Here is a 17,497-nt window from a genome sequence, read left to right as displayed (position 1 = left end):
AGAGGAGTTTGAGGAGTGGTGGGATCCCAGCTACCCAGTGAGGGGTGGCTGAGACCAGGGATGGAATGGAGGAGACAAGGTCCCAAAGGTGTCCTGCAGTCTCCAGACAGCTTTCCCTCTCCATGCTACAAGTGGGAACATCCCAAATCCCCCCTCCCACCCTGGTGAGCCTGCAGCTCTGCTCAGTCTCCTGCAGCCTGAGAACTTGGGCACTGTTGTCTGACCCCAGGGTATGGTCATGGCACAGGCAGCTGTGAGTGCTGGGGACAGGCTGCTCATCGGTCTTGCTGGCATTATTTTATCCCATCTTGTACATATTTCCATGCTGGCTAATGAAAACAGCCTGTAGCTGGGTAATTTGACTTCCACCTGTCCTTTTTGTGAACCTCACCAGTCCCTCATTCACAGCATCACTCTGTGTCCTGTGGGTCACTGTCCTGCAGGATAAATTAATCACACTCTGTGCAACGGTATTATCCAAGCCCTGAGCCCTCACTGAGCTTTGCCAGCAAGCAGTTGGTGGCAGTCCTGGTTCAAGCTTCAGGAGGCATTTCCCCCTCCATTCTGCAGGCATCTTGTGCCTCCTTCCATAATTATGTTTCCTAGGATGCTCCAGCACCTACTGTGAAAGGATACAGGATCTGAATGCTCAGCCAAAGGGAATTCACAAACCCTTGAGCAACAGGAGGGGAATGAAGCATGAAGAAGTCTGGAAGACACATCAACCCAGCTGAGACTGACCAGTTCCCAGCTTGTCCTGCTCTTCTGACATAGCCAAATGCCCTTTTCTCCTCCAAATGACACCCACACACACATTAATTTTGCTGCTGCCCATTCCTCTTCACGATGACTTTCTGTCTCTGGTTTACTGTGGGAAATTAGCTTGAGATAGGACTGAGAAGCCTAAAATGGCTTTAAGTAGGAGGACAGGCTCATTCTGCTGCCTGCCTTAGGTAGCCATGATCTGCTGGGGTGATTTTGCCCCATGGCAGAGTTCCCATTTGCATTTTGGGGCAACATGCCATGGTCTGTAAGCATCATCATTCCCACATTCACAGACCTTACACTGTTGATACCAAAACAGCTCAGCCTTTCTGACAGGCTGCATAATTCACCACAAGGACCTTTTCCTGGTTTTCTCCACAAAGTCCTGGGTCCCTGGGATAAGACAGTGAGTTCCTAGCTCACTGTCTGGTCATTGTCTGCAGAGTGTAGTCCTCTTAAGGACTTTACAACCCTCAGCAGCTTGGATGGCCCTGGATTCGACTCCATGCATCCTAGGAAGTTATGTCAGAGATACACCCCTGCACAGCAATTTCTTCTGGAATGTGAAGACCAAGCAAGACCACACTCAACAGCCAATTTTGGCATCCAAAGCTGGCTCCTTGCTCTTCTGCTTCATTGGCTTCCTTCCCCCCATGCTGCTCAACTTCCATCCCCTCATACACCAGGATGAAGTCTTCTCTAACTGTTCCTGACTTCAGCATGCTGCCAGGTAAACAATGTGGAAATTAGTGGAGACAAGTAAATAATTTGTAAACAATCATTTATTCATTACTTTCCCCTCCTTTCCCTGTGCCAGCAGATTGCAAGGTGCCTCAGAAGCACTCGCAGTTTGGAGTGAGTTCTCTTGTAAGGCATTTCCCACTCCCCATGAATAACTTATGAACAGATCAGAGTGAATATTAAGGGCCTGAAAATCCAAAGACTTGGGCTGCTGAGCTGAGTGAGTACCACTTGAGCTCCTCCAATAGACAAGGTCTCTAACTAAACAGCACTAAGTGGATTCACTGTGCTGTAATTAAGGGGTGTGCACATCTGTTAGTCAATGGGCTGCCTGTCAGGTAGGGTAAAGTGGCCATGCAGCAGGGGATGGCATGCCTGAGAGATGTAGTCTGTGACTGGGATACCAAGTCTTAGCATTTACTCTTGGGGTTGATTCATATTGTACAGTGTTTCTACTGAGCTGTGGATGAGAGGCAAACATGACCCGACCAGCTGGACTGGGTTCATGCAAGATCTTCACAGAAAAAAATTCTGAACAGCCTCACATGTCTATAAATTACCCAAGCATTGGTAGAAGGCACACACAGAGGGCTTAAGCCCAGACTGACAGGGAGCATAAGAATGTACTGACTTCAAAGAGTCCAAAGTTAAGCTTGTGCTTGGCTTCAGTCAGGTGCTCTGTGATGGGCATTTATCCACCTTCGAGCTCAGCCACCTGCTTTGTGTTATTTTTTTTTTTTGGAAAGGTGATTATAATTCACTTGGGGAAAGGTTCCCAACCCCCTGCTTGGCTCCTAAGGCAAGGATTCAGATGCTTGAATGGGAGAGGTGGGCTATGAGCTAAAATCCCTTTTGCTCTTGCAGAGGTCACTGCCAGCCCTGCACATGAAGTTCCCCATGTCCCAGACTGGCAGGACCTACTGCCCAGGTGCTTGTAGAACTGAGGGCTATGTTGATGCCAGGTACCTTTTCCAGTGTAGGCCTCAAGCATCTTCCAGTGTTGCAGGGAGGTCAGGAGCCATCAAGGCTGGAGACATCACCAGTATCCTCTCTTGAGGCCTTTGGCATATCATCTTTCATGCCACCATGGCTGAGACATCAGGCCTAATAGGGACCTAATAGGTGATCTCTTGTTGCCTTCATTACAGTAGCTAGGAAGTCCTGGATAGGATTTAAACCAGGGGTGAATGTGAGGCACTAAGCTATGGATTCATGTTCCAAGCACCTGGGGTACCCAGGGGATGCTGTGGGTAGCCCCACAACGCCATGAGTCTCCTCTGGACATCCTGCAGCACATCTACAGTATGGTGCAAGTCTTCCTGCATCCCTGAGCTTCTCCATGGCAGGCTGTGTGCAGGCAGCCCTGCCAGGAGCAATGCAGCAATGCAGAGCAATGCAGCGGGCTCCGGAGCAGGCAAGGGAGATGGACCCAAAGCAGCACACAGCTTGAGGCCGGCCCCAGCTCCCCCTTGCTGGATCCCCCATGCATCTGCAGTCTTTTCCGCTCCCCGGCAGCCTCGTGCACCTGCACTCCTAGGCCAAGGGGGATTTATCCTGCCCCAGGCGCTCGGAGTGAGGGGTCAGCCCTCATAAACCTCTCCAGCACAGGAGCCCGGCCCAGCTGCCTTGCTTGCGCCCACAGGGAGAGCCTCTGCACCTCGGGAGGGCTTTTCTATCTGTTCCCCAGGCCAGCACCCACCCGGCTGGGTCCAGGGCGTGGCATGGTGGCACATGGTGAGGATGGGGCCCTGTGCTCCTGTGCTCCCCTCCCCACACCAAGCACTTTGGGTAACCCCCGGTACGTGGGAGGCGGCATGAAGTCATTCTGGTCCTCCAGCAAACCCCTCCAGCTGTCTGGAGCCAGTGCAGATTGTGGGACGTGTCTGGTGACTGACGAGGCCTCAAATCCACGTTTGTGAGAGATGATATCTAGAGTTTTAATTTTTTTACGAGCGAGGGGTCGGGGGGAGGCAGGGACTCGCAGGGGAGGCGGCAGTGCGTGCATGTGCGTGTGTGAAACACTTTTCATCCCACAGCTGCAGGAGTCCTGCACAGATAAAACCAACATCCTGATCCTGTCACCTCCAAGCAGCAGGGACCAGCTGGGGAGGAGGTTGGACAATGGCAGCTAACAGGGATGTGTCAGCAGGGCTCAGTGGCAGCTCTTGGATCAAACCCTCTGCTCAGTCCCTCCTGCACATCACCCAAGTCCTCTCTGGGCCTTGCCCATGGAGTTACTCCAGCCTGGGCCCTTCCTCAGTAGATGAGCTCCTGGGAAGTGTTTTTGGAGCTGGTCTCCTCCTTCCCCACTGCTGAGACCACTTGATGGAGTGCCTCCATGTGACTGCTCCACCATCCAGAGTCTGGTGAGATGCTATGGCCACTGTCAAGCCCTACTGATGCTCCTGGAGAAGCTGCTCTCCTGCCCTGCAGTCTCATGGGCAGCTTCTGGTGCTTGCTGGTGGTTTCCACAGGAAAACCCTGTCTACAAACTGCTCTGCCCTGCCTTAATCCCAGCTAACCTGCATCAAACCTCACCACACCATTGAGGAGTAGGTCAGGGTCACCAATGCTTTCCAGCTGGTCAGAAAATTGTCTGGTCTTTCATCAGGCAAGAGTGAGGCAAAAAATGAGCCCAGGTGAAGCCATGATGCCTGCTCCCAAGTGCACTCTCTAGGATGGGATCCTGCTGGGAAAGGACCTGGAGCAACGTCTCAGCCAGGAAATCTTAGAAGAAGGCTCTTTCCTGCTGCACACCCAGGGTCAGTGTTTGAACCTGTTCCCACAGCTACCTAAGGTGACTTCCAAATGTGGGGATCTGGCAGCCACTTGCCATCAATGTCCCAAGGCCAAGGTGACCACCAAGGTCACACACTGCCATCCATGACTGCAGGGTGGTGCCTGGCTCTTTCAGTGGGAAGATCCTGTCCCCACTTCCCACAGACAGTGGGGATGGAGGAACCTCTCCTCAACTGGCCAGAGTGCCTGCATGCAGTGACTCTCACCCGGAAAGGAGGAGGGGGGCCGAGGCCTCTTTGTAACCCAATCTCGTCTGCATGGGCCCCTTTGTTGTTATTACATTTATTTATTGATCCCCCTTGGGAAAAACCTTAGCGGTGCTGGACTTGCCGGGGCTTTATTAATGGGGATAGGGAGAGAGGGGAGGGAAGGGGGGCTGAACAGAGCGCTCGGACCATCTGTTCCCACCAAAGGGATGGAGCAACAATAGCCATGTTTATAAAACTTCTCTGCGAGTCATTGTGTTTGCGAAAGGAGAGCTTCCACATCAAAGGCCATTTCCGCTCCCACTGCTCAGGGGCCCCTCCATCTTCCAGCATTCTGCAGGGATCGCCCTGTCCTGGTCCCTTCTCCTCCCAGCCCTGGACACATGGTGAGGTGATAGTGGCATCGCCCACAGAGGGACCACCATGACTGGGGACATCCCTGCCAAAGCGAGTGTTCATCACCTGCCCATATCTGTTGTTCAGGGGGACTTTCCAAGGAGGGGCTTCTCCTGGAAGCAATAAAACTATCACAAGGCATTGGATAGTGTTTGCCAAGCACTGGTGTTGGGAGCAACAATATGTCCAGTACTAGAGACCTGTCTCCTGCATGGTTTCTTTCAATCCACTGAAACAGCAGTGTTCATGAAGTTGCTTTGGTTTTCCTCAAATTTCATATGTGGTGAAAAAATAAAGGAAAAAAACAAAAAAAGGAAAGGAGTGGGGTTTGGCCACGTCAAAGCTGGCTGATGGGGTCCTTCATAATGAAACAACTGTGTTTGGCTTTGCTTGAGGCTTGTATTAGATTATCTGCTACAATCAGACATGAAATAAAGACCATTAAACAGCTATGAAATATTTTGACTGAACCAGTATGTTGTTTTTTCTTCTCAAACTGATCTTTATGGACAAGATGAGGGTTTAGTTCTGGCCCAGATGAAAGCCAAATGCCTTCCTGAGGACTTGGAGTTGTCAGCCATATCCTGACCACGATCCAATCCTGCAGTTGGGGACAGGCTGCTCTGGGGTGAATTTGCAGGCTGGAGGTTTGGGACATATCCAGGCTGTCACACATCCACAGCATGACCCTGAATGATGGCACGTCACCTCCTGGGACTGCATCTCCTTCCCTGTTTGTTGGTGCTTTATGGCTCCATGGGGTAATTCACATGTGAGCTGGTGACTCTGCTGGGGTTTGTGACCACTGGGTGTGGCAAACAGAGAAACTCCCTAGGGATGTAGAATTATCTCAGTCCAACTTTGGATAAAACTGAGACCTCTGGAAGATGCTGCCAGCCTGCAGATGGGCACTTTGGGGAAGGCTTCTCTCTGCACCATGTGTTTGTGCAGGGCCCTGATTTCCAGCTGGCAGGACAGGCATCCTGACAGCAGGCTGGTGTCTGGGCAGGGTTCAGGCTGTCTCACACCTTTCAACCATCCCTTCCATCCTGGAAGGGGGAAACCTTCCCAGAGACTGTGTGACGCCTTCTCAGGAAGCAGTCCAAGTCCCTGTTGGCTGTGTCCCCTTGGCCAGGCTGCAGGAGGAGACCTGAGCATGGTCCCTGATTGCTTTTGGCAGGGCGCAGGGAGCATGCTGCTCTCTCCCAGCACTTAGCAGCTTCCCTGGGAACCACGCAGGAAAGGAGGAGAGGAGCCCAGACTTGTGGGAGACACTTTTCATTTCATGCCTAAGCCACTACTCCGCTGCTCAGCCACATGGCTCCATTAAGTCCCTTTCTGGCTGTCTTCTTTCCATCAATCACTCCGTCTCCGCAAGCAGCCCAGACACCGGATCTGGGTTATAAATAAGACAATCAATCAGCGATGCTATTAGATAAACAGAGTGGCAGAAGCCAAATTAATGCTTGGCTTTTTCTTGAAAGGGAGGAAAAAAAGAGTCAATTGCTTATTAGAGGACCCTGGTGTGGTCTGGTCTCCACGCTGCAGCTGAGCTGGGTGGGCTGTGCTTGGCTGTTGTGTCTGCGTGTAGGGAGGTTTGGGATGCTGTGAGCACATAATCCATGTGGGTCACCCTGCCCAGATCAGGGAGGGGCCTGGGGCAGACTGGAGGTGAGCAGGGAGGTTGTAGCACTGGGGCAGTGATGGGAGATGGGAAAACAGTGATGGGAGCTGCCCATCTGGGCAGTGAGGAGGTTTCAGGGTGGATCTAGTGGGGAGGGAGGGGATGAGGCTGCAGGCAGAAATGTGTGGGGACCAGGAACACAATGCCAGGACAGACATTGAGCCAGTCAGGCTGGACACAAGGAAGAAAAGCATCACTGCTTGGAGGCTTTTCAAACAACAGGCAGTTTCTTCTGGAGGTGAATCAAGTTGTTGTCTGGAGCCACCAACAAATGAGATGGTCCAAGACTGTCATTTGTGGTTTGCTGCGACGATCTGTTACCTCTTGTTGCTACAAACCTCTGCCCTACAGCATTGTGAGGGTGCCCAAGGCTGTTTTTACCTCCAAGGTCTGCACCTGCAGCTCCATCTGCTTCTCTGTGTGGTGGTGACTAATTAACTCAAAGCTCCCGGGCTCCTTCCTGCACCAAAGGTGTCAGAGAAGAGGCTTTCCTCATGGTGGGATCTTGTTGCCTGAGCTACCCCTCCTGGGGAAGAAAGCCCTAGGAGGAAGGCTATAATCTGCCAGAGGCATCTAGTGTACAGGAGACATAAGCTCTTTACAGGAGACATCAGCTTCTTCTGAATGAATACCCTGTGCTTTGGGCTGGGCTCTTGTATTTGCTGGACTTGACACTACTGCAAGTTGAGGACTGGGAGAATCTGGGCTTCTCCAAGTCAGGCTAACTCTGTTTACAGTCTCATCCCTCACAGATGCTGCTCTTTATGCTTTCATCCCAGGGACTGCCTTTCCACCAGCTCCTGCTGCTTTCACCTCACCTGACACTTCTCCCATTTGTTGTGAAGGAGGAGGGTACCTGCCCCTGGAGGACCAGATCTTCCACTGCGCAAATATGCAGCAGCTCTCCTCTGCCAACTGGCTCAAAAGATCCCACCTGGAATTTCCACCCGGCCCAGCAAGCTCTCAGCTCGGTTCTGGCAATGCAGCTATGGGTGTGCTTTCTCAACAGCTGAGCCTGCTTTCATTCCCCATTCTCACCTGTGACTGTGCCAGACTGCAGCTTTGCCAGAGCTGAAATGCACAACACAGTACCCACTGCTCCTCCTTCCTCCACCCCATCACAGGCTGCACAACACATTCCTGTCAGCCTGATTTGGGATAAATAGACTGGTTTTTGTCCCCTGGCAGATCCAGGCTGTGGATGGGAGGCTGGTGTGGGAGGAGGCAGATTTTCTGACTATTGGGTCAGGGAGAATGAGGTCTCTGCTAGCACCCGCTTAAGGGAAGGATGCAGGAGATGCATTCAGTCCCATTCCACTGTTCAGCTCCTTGCTCAAGCATGGGGAGTTCCTGCTTCCTCCAAGGCTTCAAGTCCAGGAAATAGCTCCTACTTTCCAGTCACACTTCTGATCCCTCTTGCAGAGCTTGGGGAGCTCCGTGCAAGGCTGCTCTCACATCAGCAATAGCCCAAAAACAGCACCTAAGGTGGGATTTACTGCCACATATGTGCTGGGAAGATGCAGGGACCCATTGCACCCGGGTGGTGTATTGGATTTCAGGTTATGTGATGCACAGGTTTCTCTGAGCATTGTAATTCCCTCTTTCTTCCTGTATGGATTTATACTGCTAAGTGGATGGATTTTCTGCTTGGCAGGGATGCTCCCCTGGGACCTTCCCCAGTTTGAAACATCTCTGCACATCTGTACATAATATTTCTGGGGCACTTAATGAGTGGGCTTTTACGACACCCCTTGCTTTATAGACTGCTGCTTAACGTGGCCAGGAACCACGGAAGGGCTGACAAACAGCATCTCAGAGCTGGCAGAAAGCCGAGTACCAACTCCAGGTGCTGGATGATGCCTGGGGCTCTGTGTGAAAGCCACTGCTCTCAGATGGCTTCTCACACAGCTGCCCTGAGCAGTGGAAGCACCACTCCCTTGGTCCCTGAAACAGCTTGAGAGGGACAGGTTTCTTTTGCTTAATAACCTGAGGCAGCATGCCTCTGGACCAGCTATGGAAATCCTGGGAGGAGATGAAGGTGATCTGTCTGTCTGGGATGATTCCCCCTAGCAAGGGCTGGGCCTGACATTTTTATCTCTGCTAAGAGCTGTCCCTTCCCCCTGCCCCAAAGAGCCATCTGCTATGGTAGATTACCCCAGCTTTTAGCACTATGAATCCATAATTAGTGCATAATTAATTACCAGATGTTTTTAACACTAATGAAACATTAATAAATGACGGAGGCATGTTGTCTGGTAATGGAACATTAACCAGTGAACCAAGTCAGCGCTGCCGCCAGCATGGCCAAGCCAGAGACAGGTCTGCCTCTGACGGAGCTCTTCCCTAAATAGAGCTCCAACATTGTTCAAATCACAGAAAGTGCCTGGTGGGAGCAAGTGACCAGCTTGGTGCTGCCTTCAGGCTTTGCTTTGTGGCTCCTTCACCTCTGTCTTTCCTTCCTTCCTTCCACCCACTCACTCATCCATCCACCCCATTCATGTGTCCATCCAGCCAGCCAGCCAGCCACACACACATCTCCCTGCTGTAGAGACTTAGTTGGGGCACGAGAGAGGTAATTTTCTAAAAAGTGGAGCTTTTCCCCCTGGGCATTGCTTGATGGCACCCCTGCTCCAGGGGGTGCTCCCAAGAAAGGCACATAGGGAAAGGACAGACTCCAGCAAGGTACTTGGCTGCATCCATTGCCCCCACACTGGGTCCCTGTGAGCTCTGCCCTGACAGAAATTTAATTCAGAGCATTTGGGCCAGTGACATTTTCCTAACATGAAATTATTAATCAGACATGGGAAGTGCATTAGTTGTGACTATATGCCACCTCCAGGCTACAGTGAGGCTCAGGCAGGTCTCCATCCTCCTGCCTGCCCGAGAGATGTCAGGGTGCAGCCAGAGCTTGGGGACACAGGGGACCCTCCGGGGCTTATGAGTGGGGAGATGTGGCACTTCCCCATCACAGCAGAGGTGTCATATGGGGTGGTGACAACCATCTCCTTTCCCTCACCAGGAGTCTCCAGGCTGGGCACCTTCTCTGTCCTGAAGGGCAGCTTTTGGGTCTCCCACCCCTCTGGGAGGATGGTGCTATGGTCTCAAACACCAGAGCAGGCTCCAGGGTGTGTGTGTGTGTCCACTCAATGCTGTTCCCATGTCTTCCCCAACTCAGCCAGCACCAGGCATGGAAGAAGGCAGCCAAAACCCCCCTCCCCAGATGGAAGGGAAATGACACCCAGAGCCGCCAGTCATCATGAAACGAACATTTAATGAAGACAGTCTCTCCTGGTGTGTGTGTGTGTCTGTGTGTGTGTGCGTGTGTGCGTGTGCGTTGTCTCTGTGAGCTTAGTTTTATCCCCTCTATTACTTTTTTTTTGATTATTTTTCTTTTTTTTTTATATATATACATCTATAAAAAATTCAAATACAGCATGTCAACAGTGGGAATACTAGGACGTATGGTATTAAATACTGCGCTTGGGTCCAGGCAGGGCCAAGAGGAGGTGTCTTTACAAAACAGGACTTCGGGCAGGATGGGGAGGAGAGGAGAGCAGAGCAGGCATGGGGACAGCCAGGGACAGCGGGGGACAGCGGGGCACAGGTCTGCAGGGCTCCAGCTCTAAAGGCAACAGCAGAGCTATTCTGCTTTTGTTGGAGTATGAGACAAAGACATCAATGGGGGTGATTCCCTGTATCCAACACGGTTAAAGGTTTGGGGGTGATGTTGGGTCGGGGTTGGGGGTGGCGAAGGCTCCTGCAGGGTGCTGTGGAGGGGGAGGTGGAGGGACAGCTCTCCCAGGTGCTCAGCAAGGGGCAGGGGGGTTTTTATCGGTGTTTCACTGCCTTTTTTTTTTTTTTAATCCCATTAAAACCCCGCCAGCTCCCTGCTCCCCATCGCACTTGTGAAAGCCACCAGCTCCCCCCTCCACCACCCCCTCGGAGGGGACCCCCCCCCGCCGCCCCCGATCCGTGCGCCCCTCCAGCTTCGCCACGTGGTCGAGAGCTCAGGGGAGCGAGTCCAGTCCTTGGGGGACCCCCTTTTGCCATAAGGGGGTACAACAGCTTGGAGCATCATTCCCCTCACCACCCCCCCGTTTTCATATCCCCTTTTCTCGGTGCGCGGCCGCGGGGGCGGCGGGCACGTCTTTGGCGTGGGGGGGTTTAGCTGTATGAGCGGGACCCTCGGCTCGCTCCCCTCGGCTGAGGAAAGGGGCACGGACGCGTGTCTGTCTCCTCGCTGCGGGCCGGGAGAGGGATTTTGCGGCTCTCCAGGGGGACGGCGGCAGCTCTGTCCTCCTCCGAAGTGGCGGCGAGAAGCGTGGTACGTCCTCAATGTGTGCAAAATCGAAGAGCGAAGAGACTCAACCCGGGAGCGGGGCGGCGGGGCGGGGGCGGCGGTGGGCGGTGGGGAGGCGGCTGCGCTGGGCGGCGGCGGATGGACAGATGGAGATCTGCAAGCAGGGAGAAGAAGGGTCACGGTGTCGCTCCGAACTCAGCTCTGCTCAGCCATCGGTGGGACACACTCAGCAGAATTTCCTTTTTCCCCTTTTTTCCGGCCTTTTTCCGCAGGAGAAATTCACTCAGGCACCCAAATTTCCACCTCCTCCTCCCAGGGCTGGGCCCTGCCCACCCTCCCCTGGCTGCATGCTACCACCCCTCCTGGTGTCACACAAGACTGTCAGAGGGGAGCAAAGAACCCCCTGCCCACAAGGATCTTATCTCTGGGCACCAAAGGAGGGGTGGCTTATCCTTTATCTCCTAAAAGTGACATGTGTGGGTGTTTCCAGGATCTATCCCTGTCCTTGGGTAATATAGGGACAGAGAAAGGGCATTTGGGTGTGACACCCATGAGTTAGCAGCCCTGGTCTGTAGAGGAGAGGGGCTTTTATGTGGCTCTCCAGGCTTTCAGCTCCATCCTAAGCCAAATTAAGGACATTTTTGAGATGCAATCTGAATTTTTTGATCTCAGACAATTTTTCTTTCATCATTAAGCAAAGGCCTTAGATTTCCATGTGGCTTCTTTGCCTCTTAAAAACGTCAGCAGAGAGGATGGGAGAGGGCTGCTGAGAACAAGACATCAAAGACCGACCACTTTGCCAGCTTTGCTTGAAAAGCCATTTTTGAGACCTCCAGCCGAATATCTATCTGGAAAAGCAGTCAGACTTGGTACATTTACAGAACTGCAAGAAAAACCCAAATGACTTGTTCCCAATGCCCTTCACCCACAGTCTGGCCAGAGCATCCCCTTCCCACCCACATTAGAGCCCTGAGGGTCCCCATATCCCTGCCCCATCCCAGCACCCACCTCCTGCCTCTTATGCCTCAGACTTGGGAGATACTCACTAAATAAAGAGGACACTATAGGCAGCCACGACCAGTCCAGCTGTCCAACACACTGCCATGGCCCCGCTGCCCACCATGGCCCCCTTGTCACAGATCTTGGTTGTGGGTGGTGCCATGAAAGAGGAGGTGCTAGCACTTGTTGTCTCTGCAAAAAGAAGAGTGGGTGGTGAGGAGGGCTGGGATGCCCTGGGATTCATCCCATAGGAGCAGCCCTGCTCGGCTGCTGGTGTGGAGCGGACCCGGCTCCAAATTGCCCTTTTCAGTGCTATACCACACTAGGGCTGAGGTAGAGGGCTGAGATGATTCAAGGGATGGTGTGATCCATGGCTGTGATGGTGCACCTACTGCTTGGAGATGTTTCTGCCATCAGGCAGACTTCTCATCCCCATCCTGACCAGCTGAGCCACTCTATGCACCAGGTCTGTGGGAATCTTAGCTAGGAAGTCACAATGAGCCTCTAGTGCTCAGCTGAGAGCATCCCTCGCCCACAGAACACGCTACACACAGCAGGCTGCATCTGCTGGGCTGGCTCACAAGGTTTGTCCTGCTTTGTCCTGAACCAGATGGATTGTCTGTGCCTGCAGAGGGCTGAAGGATTGCAGGGAGTGCTTGGATGAGCAGTGAGGCAGGGGCAGCTTTGGCTACATCCAGATGGCCCCAGCATGTCCAGGCCAGACCATCTGGGCTGATGCTGGGGACCACAGAGTTTGTCTCAGCATCTTTCAGACTCCACAGAGGCGTCACAGTGGGGCTCAGCGTTGGAGTTGGGGTGTCCCACATCAGCCCTGCCTGTCTGCACCAGGCACACAGGGATGTGTGTGTGAGGGACACAGGTGTGCCTGCACAGGGCAGGTGACACTGACAGGGGCATTTGTATTTAGCACAACGCGCGTGGGAATGGAAGCAAAACCAAAACGCTGACAGTAGCACTGCTGCAAAGTGCTCCTGCACTCCTTGTGGGGGCTTATCCACCTCGGAATGGTGGGCAGGGCTGCAAATCCCTGCTGCTGCCTGAATATCCAGGTGCTCTACCAGGTGCTGTTTTAAAAAGGGGGTTTTCTCTGCACAGGAGCCAATGAAACCAGTGCAGGGTCTGCTCCATCTTTTCTGGGAAATGGAGGGCTGATAACACCCATTTGGACACAGTCCCAGCTCTTTCCTAGAAACAGACTTGGTGTTAACTTGGTGGCTTTTATTTTGAATTGGCATCCCTTTGAGCCAGTGTGAGGGGTCAGGGGTGTGGAGGGGGCAGGACTGGAGAGGGGGGGGAAGGCTGGAGGGAGACAGCACTCCAGGGAACAACAACAACCACCCACAACCACAACAGCAACAGCAACAACAACAACAACAACAACAACAACAACAACAACAACACTAATACAGTGGCCAGCCTCATTGTCCTGCCCCAAGTATCCTGGTGAGAAGGATGCTGGATCCAGATGAGCTGAATCAGCATCCTTCGGCCATGGTTGCACCTACTGACAGGGCCACAGGAGGGGGCAAAGTGCAGCGTGAAGGGCTGCAGCTCCACGAGGTTTTTGGGGCTATCCTTGGCTGTGTGCAAGACTTGCATGGAGCCAAAGAGGAGATCCCTCGGCCCGGAGTCCTGTGTTCCTCCTGCATGAAGCCTGTTTGTACTGGGAGGAGGCTCTTACCTGTGATCTGGGCCTCCGTGGTGAGATGCTTGGGCTCCTCTGTCCAGGGGGTGGCATGAACAGCCACGCTCCAGTCACTCCACGTGCCGATGTCGTTGTCTTTGGCTGCCACCTGGATGATGTATTCCTTGCCAGCGTAAGCATCCGTGATGGTGTGCGATGTCCCATCCGACAGCTCGACCTGAGGGCAGCAGCAGGGAGAGGAGGGGAGTCAGAGGGGTCCCCGGGAGGTGTAAGGCAATTTAGCTCGGCTAAAAGATGATAACAAGGCTTTTGCAGCACTTTTGGAAATACTGAGGCGTTGTGGGCAGAGGCACAAGCCCAGGACAGGGAGGGAAGTTGAGGGAGATGCTCCAGCTGCAGCTCCACTAAGGGTTTAAAGACCTGGTTCCACTCCCAAACTCACGGCGTCAGAGTGGAGCAGCTTCCTCTAGAGGTCACCAGAAACTAGCAGATGTGCGTGCGGGCTCCCTCGGACACGCCAGGGCGGAGCTGGGAGCTGGGTATTGCAGGCAGTGGCTGGGACGCGCAGCGCGCTTTCAGGGCACCGCTGCCAGTGCTGGGAGGAGGCTCCCCCACCAGCAGCACCTCTGGCCAGCCTGCTCCCGTGCCTGCTGGCATCCCGGCGTTTTGGCTTGCATCTCTCCAGCTGGGCCCTTGGACAAGTATCAAGTCATGATAGATGGTTTCTTCCTAGAAACCATTCCCTCTGCCTCTGCTGTCTGAGCTGTCTGAGCTGTAGAAGACCCTGCTGTCCTTTGCTGCAAAGTGCAATGGTTTAACCCCATTTAACCTTCCAAGGGATCTCTGATCCATTTGGAGCTTGGCTCCAGGACAGAGGGATGCAGGTGCTCAGCAGAAATACACCCTGATGGCACTGACCCCGGTGAGCAAACACACGTGCCTGACAGAGGGGGAGGGCTCAGCATCCAAGGGACCAGGGCAGGAGTATCTGGAGAGGCTGAGTGGGATATTGCCCTCCAGCCCACCTCTGAGACTGAGGGCCAACATGCTGCCCACTCGAGTACCCTCCCGTGCTGCTGCTGTGCATGGTTTGGGGGGCACACAGGGCATCCCCTGTCCAGACACATTCCTAATAAAGATGCTGCAGGATGAGGGGTGGATTGGGACTGACACAGCCCAGCTGTGAGCACCAGTGCCCAGCCAGGGGCTCCAGCAGGGCAAGCATCACATCATGAGTGGGGGAAGCTCCATGGTGCTACACACGTGGGGTTCTCCACATGTCCCCAGCCAGCCAGGAGAAGGTCAGGCACAGAATCACACTGTCCTGGGGAGCACCAACAGCTCAATGACAGGAGGAAGATCCAAACTTTTTCTTGGTCAGGAAGAGAGGAGGGGAGGATGGGAGGGCTGCACCACTGGGGTGCCCAGGAGGTACCTGGGCCAATGCACCTGTGGGGTGAGGCTGCCCTGGCAGTGTGGCTGTACACACACAAGGGATGTGTGCATGCCAGATGGGCAGTGCCATCATCCCACAGCTTGCAGGGGTACCTTAAAAGCAGGAACCCACCCTGAGAAAGAACCAGCCCTTTTCCAGTGCCTTCTGTGCAGCACATGTGACAGCTCAGCACAGATGCAATCCCTTTGGCATGAAAGCTGCAGCCCCCTCCAGGCTTTTACTGTCACTCTGGGGCATTCCTAACAGGAGGAGGGGCATTTTTGCTTTCTTGCTCCAAGTGAAAGCCTTTCCTTTCCTATTCCCACTTCCAACCTTCTGCCCAGGACATCAGATCCCTTGGGTTCTGCGCTCCCAGCTGCTCCTGCCACCTGACCTGAGCCCCACATCTGGAGCACATCTGCATGCAGGCCTGGCTGGTCTCCCCCACAGCCACTGGGAGCCCGGGCACCTTGGGGTGGGTAGGCAGGAGACCCACCAGGTTGTGAATCATCTGATCTGCTAGGCAGGGCACCTCCCTACAGTGTAGTGGCACAGTGAGGCTTTCTGTGCCACCCAGACCTTGGGAGCTCTTTGGTGGCACCCACCAGTGTGGATGGCAACGCCAAGGGAATCAAGTTAAATTAATTCCTAATGATAATTAAATGAAATGAAACCTCACAGAGTGAGCTGCCAACACCCTGCTGATTTGACTTGCTCTGTGCTGGGGTATGGCTTGGAATTGGAGAATGGGGACAGGGCTCTGAGAGACGCTGGGATTATCCAGCTGGTGTATGACTCTGTCCAAGACTTCCAGCATGCTCTGAACCCCTGGCTCCTCCCTGGGACCTGCACCAAGCAGGCTGCAGGCAGGCCAGCCCTACTAAGGTCCTGATGACCTGCCCAGGCTGCTTTCCCATCAGGAGCATTTTCCCCCATCCCAAAGTCCCTCTCAGCTTTCCCTTGGGAGCAATTCCTGCCTTCCCACCCACAACCAACCAGCAGCTGAGTGTTTGTAGGTGGGCTGTCACAGGCACAATGAGGTTAAATCTGTGCTTTGCCTGGGCAGGGGGAGGGTCCCCCCAGGACCCAGACCTTCCTTGTAGGACCTGGGAGGATGTTGCCCTAAGCTCTGCTTTGCACAGCAGTTAAAAAGAGAAAGCATGGATAGTATCATCCATCTCTGCCCACACAAACAACCTCTGGATGCAGAACTTCTGAGCCGGGCAGCCATGGATACATCCAGCATTTTATCATGGTGGGGAGAAAGCCACCACATGGGTGCTCATGACCCAACACAGAAATGCCACCATAAATGGGAAAGCACAGGGAGAGACAGAACTGGGGGAAGACACACCGAGGAGGCTGTGGGGGGACGGGTGGACACACAGCATCAAAGGCAGAGGGAGAAATTCCTTAATCCATGTCCTCGCCACACAGAGACAAAAGTTGGAGGAAGGCTGTGCATGGTAATTTTTTTGGCCGGGGTGGGGGTTTGTGTGTCGCTGCCTGCCTTTGTGCACCTGCCAAAAGTCACTCTGACTGGCTGTGAAGTGCTGCCCAGATTAATGAGGGATCAGTAGCCAGTGCAATGCAGAGCTATTAGCATTGCAAAAAAAAAAAAAAAAAAGAAAAAAAAAAAAAAAGAAAAAAAAAAGAAAAATAAAAGAGAGAGAGAGGAGAGAAAAAGAGAGGAGAGAGAAATGAAAAAAGCCCTTGAACCCAAGTAATTCAGATGACAGCTTGCTGAGGACAACGTGGGCTGGGGTCCCATTCCCTGCCATGGTCACATACCCCCACATTCCTTCCTGGAAAGATTACAGATTACTGCTGAGTGCCCACCCACAGCCCCAAGTGCCAGGATGAGCACAAGGGCCAGCGCCACATTGATGGGATGGAGACAGACTCTTAGGGAGAACTGCCTGCCACTTGGCTTTCCCCCTGTCCATGCTGTCCACATTCCATCACCCATGCCTGCCCTCCTTCCAGTCCCTGCCTGCAGACTGCTGTCCCTGTCTCAGTGCTCAGCACAGCAGGAGTTAGGGAAGCCATTATCCCCTCTGAGCTCCCCTCATCCTGCTCCCAAGGCCCCCAGCCCACCCTGCCAGGCTGCCCTGGCAGTAAAAAAGAGCAATGTGCTTTGTTCCCACCCAGGCTCTGCTCCTGGTGCAGGGTGACCAGGTAGCAATTACTGGTGAACAGGGTGATGCATGGGCAGGTCTGAAGCCCAGATGGCCTTTGGAAGGGGATGGGGAAGGGAGGCAGGGAAGAAAACCCCACCCTCCTCTGCCCTGACAGGTGGGCTGGGGGCTGGTGTGTGTTAAAAGGAGGTGCAGGGGCAGAAGGGGGGATCAGATGCCTCCTTTTCTGCATCCCACGTGAAGATGCGTTTGCTGGCTCCCCTGTGGTGGCAGTGGCTCTGTTTTCCATTCCTTGACAGCTCCTGCTGTCCAGTGCAGCTCCTAGAGTGGGGAGGGAGTGCTCCACTGGCAGTATGGGGACGAGGACT

General features: G+C 53.6%; 1 protein-coding gene across 5 annotated transcripts in view; it reads right to left on the bottom strand.

Moving 5' to 3' along the window:
* Nucleotides 1–9,842: 9,842 nt before the first annotated feature.
* CNTFR (ciliary neurotrophic factor receptor) overlaps nt 9,843–17,497 on the bottom strand; it is a 203,215-nt gene continuing 195,560 nt past the window's right edge. For all 5 annotated transcript variants that reach the window (XM_066569426.1, XM_066569428.1, XM_066569423.1 and 2 more), the window contains 3 exons: nt 13,593–13,773; nt 11,938–12,082; nt 9,843–11,045 (listed from right to left, as the gene is read on the bottom strand). In XM_066569426.1, coding sequence (XP_066425523.1) covers nt 11,045; nt 11,938–12,082; nt 13,593–13,773 — 327 coding nt within the window. In that variant the 3' untranslated portion in view covers nt 9,843–11,044. The remainder of the gene's footprint in view (nt 11,046–11,937; nt 12,083–13,592; nt 13,774–17,497) is intronic.

The sequence above is a fragment of the Molothrus aeneus genome, chromosome Z, assembly GCF_037042795.1.
Source record: "Molothrus aeneus isolate 106 chromosome Z, BPBGC_Maene_1.0, whole genome shotgun sequence".
Taxonomy (NCBI): Eukaryota; Metazoa; Chordata; class Aves; order Passeriformes; family Icteridae; genus Molothrus; species Molothrus aeneus.
Note: the sequence above shows the minus strand (reverse complement) of the source record. Positions and strands in the feature narration are given on the sequence as shown.